The 13449-nt window shown below is 49.3% G+C and overlaps 1 protein-coding gene across 1 annotated transcript; it reads left to right on the top strand.

Moving 5' to 3' along the window:
* The first annotated feature begins 1661 nt into the window (after positions 1-1661).
* On the top strand, positions 1662-5872 carry Obp2b (odorant binding protein 2B). Its single transcript, XM_055600999.1, has 6 exons — positions 1662-1748; positions 2193-2329; positions 3919-3989; positions 4884-4994; positions 5532-5633; positions 5847-5872. Exons 1-6 carry the CDS (start codon positions 1662-1664, stop codon positions 5870-5872), a joined length of 534 nt encoding a protein of 177 aa, XP_055456974.1.
* The last annotated feature ends 7577 nt before the right edge of the window (positions 5873-13449 follow it).

Below are 13449 nucleotides of genomic sequence, written 5' to 3'. Positions count from 1 at the left end.
GACATCTAGATTATTTCCAGTTTCTGGCTATTATGAATACAGCTCTATGAACATAGTTGAGCAAGTGTCTTCATGGTATGGTGGAGCATCTTTCGGGTATATGCCCAGGAGTAGTATAGCTGGGTAATGAGGTAAGACTATTCCCATTTTTCTGAGAAAGCACCAGATTGATTTCCAAAGTGGTTGTACAAGTTTGCACTTCCACCAGCAATGTGGGAGTGTTCTCCTTTTTCTATGTCCTCACCTGCATGAGTCTCAGCCTCCTTCTTATATCAGGAAATGTACTCACGCCTTGATGAAACAGATCCCGGGCCTGCTGACTTCAGATGTTTTTGTCAGAAACCATGAAACACAGTAGAAAGTATCCATTCCCCTGGAACTGGTGGTGGTTACAGGTGGTTGTGAGCCACCATACGGGTGCTAAGACAGGAACCCAGGTCCTTTGCAAGAGCAGTGGCTTCTGAGCCATCTGTACAGCCTCCGCCTGTGGTTCAGACCCATTGCTGATTGTGTGCACATTCATGCCTGTACAAATGAGTGCACTCAGACTTTCTTGCTTTTTTTCTATGCCTGACAAATCCTTACACTACATGTGGGCAGGGGCTAGTGCTCACCTTGCTGAGGCGGGGACACATCTTTCTTAATTTTTAAATTTTTGTTATTAAACCTTATTTCTTCAATGTACATCCCAAGTGCAGGCCCCTCCCTCCTCTCTCCCTATCCTACCCTCCCACCCTCTTCCCCTTTTCTCCCTTTCCCCCTCTTATTCTTCTCAGGAAAGGAGAGGCCTCCCTACCACCCTGTACCGACCCTCCCCAGAACATCAAGCCTCGTTACGTCTGAGCACAGCCTCGTCCACTGAGGCCCGGCAAGGCCCCAGCTGGCAGGAAGTGATCCAAAGCAAGCAGCAGAGTCCACATCAGAGACAGACACTGCTCCACCTGCTGGAGGTCATATGAAGACCCAGCTGACCGTCGGTTACCTATGTGTAGGGGGCCTAGGTCCAGACCATGCATGTTCCTTAGTTGGTGTGTCAGTCTCTGTAAGCCCCCGTGGGTGTGGGCTAGTTGTCTTCTTGTGGGGTAGGAGACACACCTTTAAGCACACCATTCTGACAGTCACACATCAGGCTCCCATATGCAGAGATTCCTGTTTTTCAAGAGAACCTTTAGTTCAGTGGCCTGATCTGGGATTGAGGAAGGTCCCTTGGAATGGAGCAAAACACTTTCTGGCTTCCGTAGCCTCCTCTGCGTCAGTGAGCATGTCGGCCAGCTGGATGACCACACAGTGTGTGCAGGAGGACTTCACTCCTGCTGTACTCACCCTCAGGGGCTCGTGACATGGGAGGCTGCACCTCTAACACAGACTCGCTTTCTTGCCAGAGGAAATCTGCAAGTTGGTTCCTCGGGGCAGCAGCCCTGTCCCATCATCTTCTGGGCTATGAGTGTTCTGTAACAACTCCCAACAATGGTGACATTTTATCTGCTCCACTGAAGATCTGGCCATGGTGAATGATCAGGAAGGGACTGGTCATGACTCCTTGCCAAGTTCCCTGGGGACCCTGGGCTGAGCAGTATAAAGGGCAGCTGATTGAAGCCCCAGCACAGCCTCCTCAGCCTGCCAAGCGACCCGCTGGGCACCTGTGTGCGCACACTCTGGAGATGAAGGCCCTGTTCCTGAGCTTTGGCCTCGGCCTCCTGGCTGCCCTGCAGGCCCAGGCCTTCCCCACTGTGGACGAGGATGAGGATGTGAGGCCGAGATGGGAAGGGGCTGCAAGTGGGTTTATGGCAGGAGGGGGCCCGAGGTTGTTGGTTGGAGGCCCCATTCCTCCTCCATCTAAAGAGATGCCATTTTAGAGTCAGGCTTGAACCCCTACTCTGAAGGAATGTCAGATACAGCACAAGGAATCTGGTCAGATGGTTCTGGGTGCAGGGAGCTGGAGGAGGCCAGGGTCCTGGCCTCTTCACTATTCTCTGGTAGTGCAAGGCTCTGTGATAGTGTCACAGTGGCAGAGGTTGCAGACCACACCGCTGTGGCCCTGGTAGTGCCAATTTATTTACTGGGTTGGTAAAAGGGGTGCCTGGCAAACGCTTCATGTGTCTAGAAGTTGGGAGCCAAGGTGGAGGCAGGGGCTAGGGAGTGGGAGCAGTCCTAGGTTCTACCTGAGCCCTCATGGTCAGGTCCTTCTCCAGGTGACAGGAATGTGGTATTTGAAAGCTACAGCATCTGACAAGAAGATTCCTGACAAGAAGCTTGGCTCTGTGTCTGTGGCTTCCATGTCCATCAAGACCCTGGAAGGGGGCAACCTGCAAGTCAATTTCAGTGTCCTGTGAGTCTGTGCCAGCTGAGATGGTACCATTCTTCTTGGCCTTTGCTTCCCTCAGCAGGAGATCTGGGCGCTGAGCTGGGGGCCCTAGTCAGACCCAGGAACACCCAGTATCAGGTGCTTTGAGGGCACCAGTAGCACTGAGGGTGCCTCAGCTCACAGAGGACTAGGGCATGGTATGTGGCCCAGAGAAAATAGCTCTGCTGCAAGGGGGCACCCAATTTCTATTCTGACAGGACATCCTTTGCCAGTGACCGAGGTCCATGGGGAAGGGCTTTACTCCCAGACCCAATGTGAGCAGAGTCTGTGCTTGCTCACCCCCTGACCCCTGGAGTAAATTTCTGCTTGGGCGAGAGGCAGAGAGGCAGAGACCAGGATTTCAGAAGGGCCAAGAGTGTGCACAGGACCCAAACAGAAAGCTTATCATGCTCTGCGTAGACACTGTGAAATCTCAGCCTAGTCCAACCTGTGTGCTCCGTCACCTGTGTGACCTCTCACCTGTGTGCTCCGTCACCTGTGTGACCCCTCACATGTGTAACCTCTCACCTGTGTGCTTCGTCACCTGTGTGACTTCTCACCTGTGTGCTCCGTCACCTGTGTGACCCCATCCGTGTACTCTACCATCTGTGTGCTCTATCACCTGTGTGACCTCTCACCTGTTCCCTCTATCACTGTGTGATTTCCATCTGTGTGCTCCGTCACCTGTGTGACCTCTCACCTGTGTGACCCCATCTGTGTGCTCTGTCACCTGTGTGACCCCATCTGTGTACTCTATCACCCGAGTGACCTCTCATTTGTGTAGACTCTCACCTGTGTACTCCATCACCTGTGTGCTCTTTCACCTGAGTGATTTCCATTTGTGTACTCCATCACCTGTGTGACCTCTCACCTGTGTGCTCTGTCACCTCGGTGACCACTCACTGGTCTGACCTCACATCTGTGTAGACTCTCACCTGTGTGGTCTCACACCTGTGTGACCACCCATCTGTGTGGCCTCCAGCTTTGTGTCTTTTCTCACATCTTGGCTCCGGCCATCTTAGTGGCCCCTGAAGAACAGTGCCTGTGCTGTCTTCCTGCAATCTGGCATTTGTGGGTTCCTGACATGGTGGGTGCCCTGGAGCTTGCCCTTTGTTCTTCCGCATCTCCTCCACATCCGCCCATCCCACTCACTGAAGATTGCCCTCATTTGTCCAGATGACAGTGATGTGGTTCTAGTTCCTAAATATCTCCAGAGACAGAGGGTCAGCCATGGGAGCCACCTAGCCACACAGGGGTTAGGAGGGAGGGTTTTGCTTCAGACAATGTCCACAGACCAAGTAGCCCAGGCTCCCCAAGAGAGTGAGCAAGAAGATGTTGGGGCGGGGGGGGGGGGCCACCCAGCAGGTGGCAGGACACACAATGGAGCCACTGTGGCAGCCAGGGGATGGAACATGTGACTCAGGAGGCCTGCTGGTAACACAAACAGGACTCCGTGAAGCCTGCGCTTCCTTGACCATCTTGGAACACAGGCAACTGTTGGCCGCACTGTTGATGCTGCCAGCAAGGGAGGTGTGTACCCGGGCAGTGTGTCTCACAGACCTTCTCTCTTCCAGGGTTGCAGGACAATGCCGGGAGGTGAGCACTGTCCTAGAGAAGACAGATCAGCCCGACAAATACACCTTCTGTGAGTCTCTGAGCCTGTGAGGGCTGCACCAAAACTCCCTTGATATGTTTGAGGCCAGTGTGGCCATCCTAGAGTGCTCCAGGGCCTGAGAACTCATTCTTCCTTCAATTCCTGTTAATACCCATGGTCACTCCCAGGAGGCACTTTTCCTTACCGATGCTAACGGCTGACGCTAAACACTACATTGAGTGTGGTAGATTTGTCTCTAGCGGAGAACTGACTGTTTTCTTAGTTGGGATTACTGTTGTGGTGAGGAAAGGGCTTATTTGTTTGTACTTCCACATCACTCTTCAACATCAAAGGAAGTCACGGCAGGAACTCTGACAGGTGAGGGGAAGAGAGGTGATGCAGTGGCCATGGAGGAGTGCTGCTTACTGGCTTGCTCCTCAGTGGTTAGCTCAGCCTGGGTTCTTGTAGAGGTTGATCTCACTCACCAAGTACCGGGTAACCCTCCATCAATCACTAAGAAAATTTCCTACAAGCTTGGCTACAGCCTGATTTTATGGAAGCATTTTCACAGTTGGGCTCTCCTCCTCTCTGATGACTCTAGCTTCTTGTAATGTTGACATCAGACTAGCCAAACAAGACAACTAACCAGAAATGCCCCATGGGCTCTGGCTGTCCTCATGGTATAAGTTGGAAGGAGACTGTATCTGACCCCAGAGGCAGATCCTTCTGTATGACAAAAAGTCTGGGGACATGGCCATCTCTCATGTGCATGGCTCCCATGAAAATGGAGGGTTCTTGTAACCAAAGCTCTGGGATGGTGAAGAACCTGGGTCAGAAAGCCCTGAGCAACTGGGATGAAGTCAGAGTTGAGAGGTGCCAGGCCACCCTTGAATTCTTGCTGGAGGGTCCGGGCCTTATTCAGGACCGTGTCATGTTCCTCTGCAGATGGGGGCAAACAAGTGCTCTACATCATACCATCTGCAGTGGAGGACCACTTCATCTTCTGCCACGAGGGCAGAATACATGGGCATCCTTTCCGAATGGCAAAACTTGTGGGTGAGTCACATGGCTGTGAGATGGGCCAAAGACACATGGGGTGAAAGGTGCCTTGCCACTGTTGGGGTTCCAGCTGGAAGAAGGATGAGTGTGGACACAGGAGCCAGCATATAAAGTCCTGCTCCGATCACAGCTGGTATCAGTGTCCTTCTTGCCTAGAGATGGAAATCCCAGAGCCTCTCCAGCTCTCCTTTAGCCTAAGTACTTGTCCACAAAGAGCAGGGAGACAGCATGGAGCCCTCACACCCAAGGGTGACATATCTCTCCAGCGTGAGGCTGGTCACACTGCTCTCAGCTGCCCTGAGAGAAACTAAGTGAGCTGAAGGCAAGGTCAGATGGGATGGGGGGTGTATTCAGTGTTCTGGTCCTCCTCTCTCACCGGTCCCCTCCATAGGCTTCTGAAATCAAGGCCCCACATGGGTGCACAATGTCTCCCTCTTCACCCCAAAGTTGCTTTATCCTCTGTGCTGGGAAGGAAATTTTATCAGCTCTCCAGCTCTGTCCCTAACACCATTTTCCTTCTGGCCTCACCTATAGGCAGAGACCCTGACTTCAACCAGGAGGCCCTGGAAGATTTTCAGAACGTTGTAAGAGCTGAAGGTCTCAACGCAGAGAGCATCTTCATCCCCAAGCAGAGTGGTAGGAAGCAAGCTGGCATTTTCTCCTGCCCCCATGCAGGGAAGGCTCGAGTCACTCAGGACAACAGGCTGCCTCTCATCTAGCTTTGTCCTTTAGGGGCGGGCAGATGTTGGCTGATGGAGGGGCCTTGGGTTCTGGCTGAATTCCCTGGGTCTTCAGAATCATGTTTTTTCTTTTATTTTTTAAGTTTTCTTTTTTTTTTTTCTTGGACAGAAAGCTGCCCTCTAGGAAACAATTAAGGTAAGTGACCCAGTTTCTGGGTACACTTGAGGCTATCCTGGTCCTGGGGTCAACAGGGTTTCAGGAGACAACATCTTCTAATCCTGAGGAAGGAGACCCTTCTCTACCTGTGCAGACAGGTATGGCCTGTGCTACTGGAATGTACTCTACCTCTCAGCATTTTGCTCATGTTTCCTTCATGGGTGTTGTCTCCTGAACATGAGAAACCTGCCCTCACTGATACTCTACAGTTGGCTTGCAACTGGAGAGAACCCCTCTCTTTGCGCATCTCCTGCTTTACTCTGCAGAAGAGAAAGTCCTCCTGTGCCCCTCCCTTTCGGTCAGTCACCATGCTGACTCCATTTAAGGCATGGATTGCTTTAAGAATGTGGCAGTCATCCCTGGGGTCTAGCAGCACTCCTGGGTTTCTATTTCCTGTGCAATTCTTGGGAGATGTGTTCAGAGAATTGCCCAAGCCAACCTGCCCGGGCATGGGAGGAGCCAGAGTCCAACAGCATCCTTGTCCTCCCTATGCCCTGCTGTTGCTCTGAAGTCACCTGTGCCTTCTTCATACATGGGCATGGGGAATTATGGGAACTCAGTTTGGGGGTGTGGTGGGGTAGAGGAGAATGACCTTTGTCCTCCGGATCTGGTGAATGGAGTCCCTGCCATCCTAACATTTTCCCTCTGCAATACTTGTTTTGGTTCCACTGACTCTCCTTCTTTCCACAGCAGGGATGCATGGCTCCAGGCCTGCCTCAAGGCATTGCTCTGCTTTGCCTAGACCATCTGAGCACAGGACACAGAAGGCACTCCTTCACTGCCCCTTCTGGATTCACGCACTCTTTCCCTCTGCCTTCCTCTCCCCTGCTTCTCCATAAAGAATTTCATCATTCCCTGGTGTCTCTTCGTGTCTGTGTGTGGGTGAGGGGACTTAAGCATGATGGTTTCCCATGTCCTAGACCTTGGGGTTGTTTTAGAGGAGGAGGAGTGGGGAAGTGGCTTGGCTAGATGAGTGCTCCTCTATGATGGTTTTTGTTTTTGGAGCAAAGGATATGAAGGACTGGGTGCAGGGGTGAAAAGTTTTTGACCCCCTGTTGTTTTTTTAACTGCTGCTTTGGGTGTTCTCATAGGTGGTAGGTATGATGGGAAGAGTATGAGGATGAGTGTATGGGGCTCCAGGCAGAGGTGATATTCCTGGTAGAGGTTTTTTACCAGTAGTGATCACCTGGTAGAAGTGACAAGAGTGTGGGATGAACTAGTTCTTTAGGCTTATGACTGAGTCAGTGAACTCTTCCTGAAGAATGTGCTATGACTTGTCTCTGCAATATGGCTGGACAAAGTTCTGGCTCTATGAGGTTAGCCTAATCCCAGGGAATTGCCTTGGTATCACATTCTTATCAATGTTTGTGTACTTCCCCAAGTCACTGAGTATCACTCAGTAGGGTGGAGAGCTGACTTGATGAATGGTTCTTTTCTCCCGAGGGAGACGTGAGTCAACCCAAACTTCCTTGGCTACCAGTATCTCAAATGTGATATTTTGTCACATTTGGTTGACTTGTATAGCCCAGATGTTTGAACCCCTCCACTTCCTGGGACCATGGATATTGGCAGAACTGGTTCAGGACCTCAGGCCTCCTTGAGACACTGCAGACACCACATGCTATGCAATCTGGACATGCCATGTTGGGCCATGCAGTCTGTTTCTACTCTGAAGATCATCCTTGTGTCCTCCACATATGTTGGGACCCTACTGCTACATGTACCTGCCATTCTAAGGGAAGCATCATGTGCCTGGCCATTGCTGGCTATGTCTTTTTATAATGATTATTCTTCAGCTTCCAAAGTGGTTCTGAGAAGCGCCTATGGAGGCCACATCCATGTTCGGTACCTCTTTAGGCCTCTTTATACCCTGTCCCCCAGAAGATTCAGTGGTTATCAACACATAGACCTTCCTTCAAATGCATTTGGTTGACCTGTGTAGCCCAACTGTTTCGATCCCTTCACTTTCCACCCTGGACTCTGCTTGTTGAGGTTCCGAAGTTCCCCTTCCTTCTTCAATCTGTGGGCTATGGGGGGCAGTCCAGCCTTGTCTATGTTCTCTTTCAGCCTGTGTGTTCAGAAAGAGGCATGGAACTTCCTCTGCACCCCGGACTTCCACTAATCTTTCCTAAATAGGGCTTCAGATATGGCCTGATGGAGTTCATGAGCACTGGTATCCATCTCACAGGCTAGAAATGAGCAGAGCTGAGACAGACTCACGGAGGGTCATCAACTTCTTCCCACCATCTTTTCTGGGGTCAGCTGTGAAGGTGTTCACTCATAGGGAGGATGAGATTCATTTCAGCCAATGGAGAATATTGACCAAGGCATCCTCAGAACCCTCATTCCACCTCCGCTTTTCTATTTGAGAGACAAAGCACACCTCATGTGGCTCCCCTCCAACCTTCCCTCCCTCCCTTTTGGCTCCATAACCCCTAGCCCTTGGGCCAGAACTTCATTCTTGTTTATGGCTGAGCATTATTCTACTGTGTGGATCGCCACCGATTTTTATAGTGGGTGACACAGGGACTGCTTCTGAATGGAGGGAACTCTCATTAAACCCCACACTTTCACTGTTTTGATTTTAAAATTACTTATTTTGGAGGTCATACACCTAAGAAACACATCCTTGTCTCCAAGTAGCTCTGCTGTGTATAGTGAGAGTTGGTGCCAGGGTCTGATAGAACAGTATGGGAGACCACACCAGACATCACAAGGAAGACAGACAAGCCTCCCTTATTGGCAGTTAGGTGTGAGATGTCCAGCTTCACACTGAGCTGAAGGTATAACTCTGTGACTGGGAGGGATCTGGTGGCTGGTTGCTTAGTTTCTGGGTTTGGGGCTAGGCATTTCCTTCTATGAGAGTGCTCTCACTTAGGACAAAGATCCTCACATTCAAATGATACTCAGGATAGGTAATTACAATAATAAGATAGTCCACTCAGCTCCAAGCAAACAAAATGATGCAAATCAACCAAAAGTTCACACACATGTGGTCTTGGTGTAGTGAGAGCAGGCAGGTCATGCCTCCTGGGTTACTCTGTGTAGGATAAACCAGCTGCAGGGAAGCTAGAATACAGCACATACTGGAGACCATGCAGCTACTCCTATTGATCAAAGGACTAAGAGAACACTGCAATGGCCTCTGATGACTTCTGCCAGCTCTGAGGAGGTGACAGCCTCAGGGAGGATTGAGGACTTGGGGTTTCAGAGGTCAATCTCCTTTCAGGGGACAGGGTGAACATCTCACAGAGCTGATGGGAGTCGCAGCAAGATATCAGTGGGCTGCCCTGTCTTACCTTCTTGCAGATGTCTGCACAGAAGGACAGGGTACCAAGCAGCCCATAACAGGCAGTGTGGTGTCTGTCTACTCTTTGGGAAGCACTCAGAGGCCCAGGAATGACATAGAGAGGACATTCTGACAACATAGGCTGCCTTCCTGGTTTCCTAGCTTCTCAGCTTTTGTCTTCCTTCAAAAGTGTTATGATTGCTTTGATACCCTATTGGGTAGAATATTTCAGAGGCCCTCTGTGGTAGGCTCCTGTCCTATTTCTTGTTTTTCCCTCTTCTGATGTCTATCCCGTTTGCCTGTCTGAGTGAGGATTGATCATCTTACCCAGAGTCCTCCTTGCTTAGCTTCCTTAGGTGTACAGATTTTTAGTATGTTTATCCTATATTATATGTCTAATATCTACTTATAAGTATGAGTATATACCATGTGTGTCTTTCTGCTTCTGGGATACCTCACTCAGGATGATCTTTTGTAGATGCCACCATTTGCCTGCAAATTTCATGATTTCCTTGTTTTCAATTGCTGAGTAATATTCCATTATGTAAATGTACCACAATTTCTGGATCCATTCCTCAGTTGAGGGACATCTGGGTTGTTTCCAGGTTCTGACTATTACGAATAAAGCTGCTATAAACATGACTGAGCAATTGTCCTTGTTGTGTACTTGAGTATATTTTGGGTATATGCCCAGGAGTGGTATAGCTGGATCTTGAGGAAGCACTATTCCTAATTGTCTGAGAAAGTGTCAGATTGATTTCCAAAGTGGTTATACAAGTTTACATTCCCACCAGCAATGAAGGAGGGTTCCCCTTTCTCCACATCCTCTCCAGCATGTGTTGTCACTTGAGTTTTGGCCATTCTGATGGGTATAAGGTGAAATCTCACGGTCGTTTTGATATGCATCTCCCTGGTGACTAAGGATATTGAACATTTCTTTAAGTGTTTTTCTGCCATTTGATATTCCTCTACAGAGAATTCTCTGTTTAGCTCTATACTCCATTTTTTAATTGGATTACTAGGTTTTTTTATTTTGCTTTTTAACTTCTTGAATTCTTTATATATTCTGGATATTAGCCCTCTCTCAGATATACGGTTGGTGAAGATTCCTTTCCCAGTCTGTAGGCTGTCATTTTGTTCTGATGACAGTGTCCTACATAGCCAAACTTTGGGTAGAGTGCAGGGAATCTTATGAAAGAAGGGGAAATAGAAAGACCTGGAGGGGACAGAAGCTCCACAAGGAAAGCAACAAAACCAAGAAATCTGGGCCCAGGGGTCTTTTCTGACACTGATACTCCAACCAAGGAACATACGTGGAGATAATCTAGAACCCCTGCACAGATGTAGCCCATGGCAATTCAGTATCCAAGTGGGTTCACTAGTAATGGAAACAAGGACTGCCTCTGACATGAACTCAGTGGCTGGCTCTTTGATCACCTCCCTATGAAATGGAAGCAGCCTTACCAGGCCACAGAGGAGGACAATGCAGCTGGTCCTGATGAGACCTGATAGGCTAGGGTCAGATGGAAGGGGAGGAGGATCTCCCCTATCAGTGGACTTGGGGAGGGGCATGGGAGATGAGTGAGATGAGGGATTGGGAGGGAATGAGGAAGGAGGCTACAGATGGGATACTAAGTGAACAAACTGTAATTAATATAAAAAATAAAAATTAAAGTGTTCTGTTTAGAACTTTCATTTTGAGATGCAACGCTCAAGCAAGACAAACTCCAGGAACCCATAAATCGTTCAAGAAAATTTTCATATTAAGCATTGTGTAGTTTGTTGGAACAAGGCTAAGGTCCAGGCTGCATTCCAAGTATCTGAAGGACATGAACCCTGGCTGGCACTCTGTAGGGTGAACTTTGATCTGGGAACTGTTCTGACCATATCAGATGGCCACCATTTTCACAGGACCAGCTATGTCTGCTAGCTAAGGATGCTCATGTGACCCCAGAGAATTCTCAGACACAGCTTTGAATCCATCTTTATCTTCCTCTCTTCTCCTAGTGGGCGTGGAACACACAGGGAGAGGTCAAAATTTCATAACATAGTGTCTTGAGTGGCTGTGCCACTGTTTTATGCATCAGGTAATAAGGGTTGGGCTCACATTATGGTAGACCCTGTATATAGGGAAGGATGGAGCAGATATTAGGAGACCATCGTCCTCTTGCCCACCCTCTTGTCCTGTGTTCTAGGAAATCTGCTGGATGTGTTGAGTTCAAGCTGTTCCTAGATGAATTTAAAGAACATCCTGGTGTCTTTCAGACTTGTAGGTGCTCAGGTGAAGAGTCTTTCTTTTAACTGAGCCTTCAGAGAGACAGAGGACAGCCATATAGTTCAGTTTCTGTCATGGTCCCACTTAAGTGCTTCATCATCATCATCATCATCAGGTTCCTGTTGCAAGAGGAAGTCTTTATTAACTACTCCATAATTAGGACAGACAGGATCACTCTTACAGCTGCTGCTGCTCATGGGTTTGTCTTGCTCTTCCACACAGAACTGGGTATGAGGTTCTGGGATGGGGGTACAGAGGAAATTACTATTTCCTGCTCCACTTTTGCTAGTTCCCACCTGGGAGCCATGCCTGAGATTCCTGGGCCCTTGTGAGAGGGATTTATAGGTTCTCTGGAATCCTCAGCCTGAATCCTGAGGCTCACATCCACTCCTGACTCATCCAATCTTTGTCATGGTCTTGTTAGAAGTAGGGATCTGGTTGGGTACATCCAGAACCTGTGCTGCTGCCCTGGTAGTAGGGGTGGAATCCTGGTATCCAGCGTGTGGAGGCCAGAGTACCATTCATCACACTGTCAAGTATAAGATGCCTCCCTCTAACCAGACAGGACAGAGGACCTAGTGTCCACAATTTACCAACCTATCAAAAGATAACAGCAATGTTGTGGAGATGGCTAAATCAGACGAGCTGTCCCCTCAAGCCTGAGGACCTGCATTCAGCAGAAAGCAGGCTGCACTAGTGCATCTGTAATCTGATCACTGTGAATTCAGAAGCAGAGATCCTGGGTCGGGGCAGTGCACTGGCCAGCTAGCCTAGCTGAATCAAGCTCCAGCCTTACTGAGAGACCAACAAATAAGGTGGAGAGCAATTGAGATACTCATGTGATCTCAACCTCTCGGCTCCACATGCACAAACACACCCTTACATGAGCACTGCACATTCAAATGCATATGTCCACACAGACCTGCACATCCAGCATACATGCCATACAGAAGTAAAGAAAGGTATTTAAAAATGAGATTGTGAGATGGCTCAGTGGGTAAAGACATTGGCTGCCAAATCTGACCATTGACTTCCTTGGGGCCTACATGGTTGAAGGAGAGAGCTGACTCCTGCATGTTGTCCTCTGATGTTCACATGTATACCACAGCGTGTGTACACACACATACATCTGCAGAAACATGCATGTAGCATAAGTTTGTGTAGATTTAGCCATGATACAGAGTGTCAGTCATGTTCTGGGAACTATGGGTGTCTTAGTCTAGTGCCCCAGGCTGTCTCCATCTGGTAGAGCAGGTCCGGACACTGTTAAACCCAAGGAGAACTCATAGCTCCAAAGGTCTCCAGATGCTGAGTACCAGCTCCTGAGAACTATCTGGAGCTCTCTCTGCACTATACACCTCTGTCAGCATTCTTCTTTTTAATTTATTTTTAAATAATTTCTTTATTCACTTTATGTCCTGGTCATAGCCCCCTCTTCTCCTCATGGTCCCACACTCTCTTTCTTTTTCCCCTGTCCCTCCTCTCCTACCCCAGAAAAGGAGAGCCCCCCTCCCTTCAGTCTACCCCAGCCCTTCAAGTTGCATCAGGACTGAGAGCATCCACTTCCCCTGTGGCCTGGTGAGGCAGCCCCCACCCCAGGCGAACGTCATGGAAAAGCAGTCTGCCAGCATTCTTAAGCAGCTCTGCTCTCATGGCTGCAGCAAGGCACTACAGACCCATTTTCTCAGTTCATCTACGGTTTGGGACAGGAATCCCATGTACATCTATGAGCTGCTGGTGTAAGACCACTGCACCTACGACAGTGAGTGCACTTCATCTGAGAGGAAAATCTCTGTGGTAGATTACATAGGCGAGAGTCGCAGGGAGCCCACTACTTTCATGGGCCCTACTACCAGACACCAGTGGACTGTGCAGCAGCTACAGCCTGAAACTGGGGACTGGGAAGTTTCCTCTGCTGATCTGCAGGCACTGGGTGCTGCATGTGAAGCATGGGAGATCTGATGCAGGAAGCAGCAGCCGGTCACGGACTT

This window comes from Psammomys obesus, unplaced genomic scaffold (genome assembly GCF_907164565.1).
Source record: "Psammomys obesus unplaced genomic scaffold, mPsaObe1.curated_primary_1811, whole genome shotgun sequence".
Lineage (NCBI taxonomy): Eukaryota > Metazoa > Chordata > Mammalia > Rodentia > Muridae > Psammomys > Psammomys obesus.
This window is presented reverse-complemented; position numbering and strand designations above follow the sequence as displayed.

Bases quoted from the DNA above. Each gene is read 5' to 3' on its own strand.
- Obp2b (XM_055600999.1), top strand. From the start codon at position 1,662: ATGAAGGCCCTGTTCCTGAGCTTTGGCCTCGGCCTCCTGGCTGCCCTG. The intron at 4,995-5,531 runs GTGAGTCACATG...CCTCACCTATAG, and splicing joins CCGAATGGCAAAACTTGTGG to GCAGAGACCCTGACTTCAAC. The intron at 5,634-5,846 runs GTAGGAAGCAAG...TTTCTTGGACAG, and splicing joins CTTCATCCCCAAGCAGAGTG to AAAGCTGCCCTCTAGGAAAC.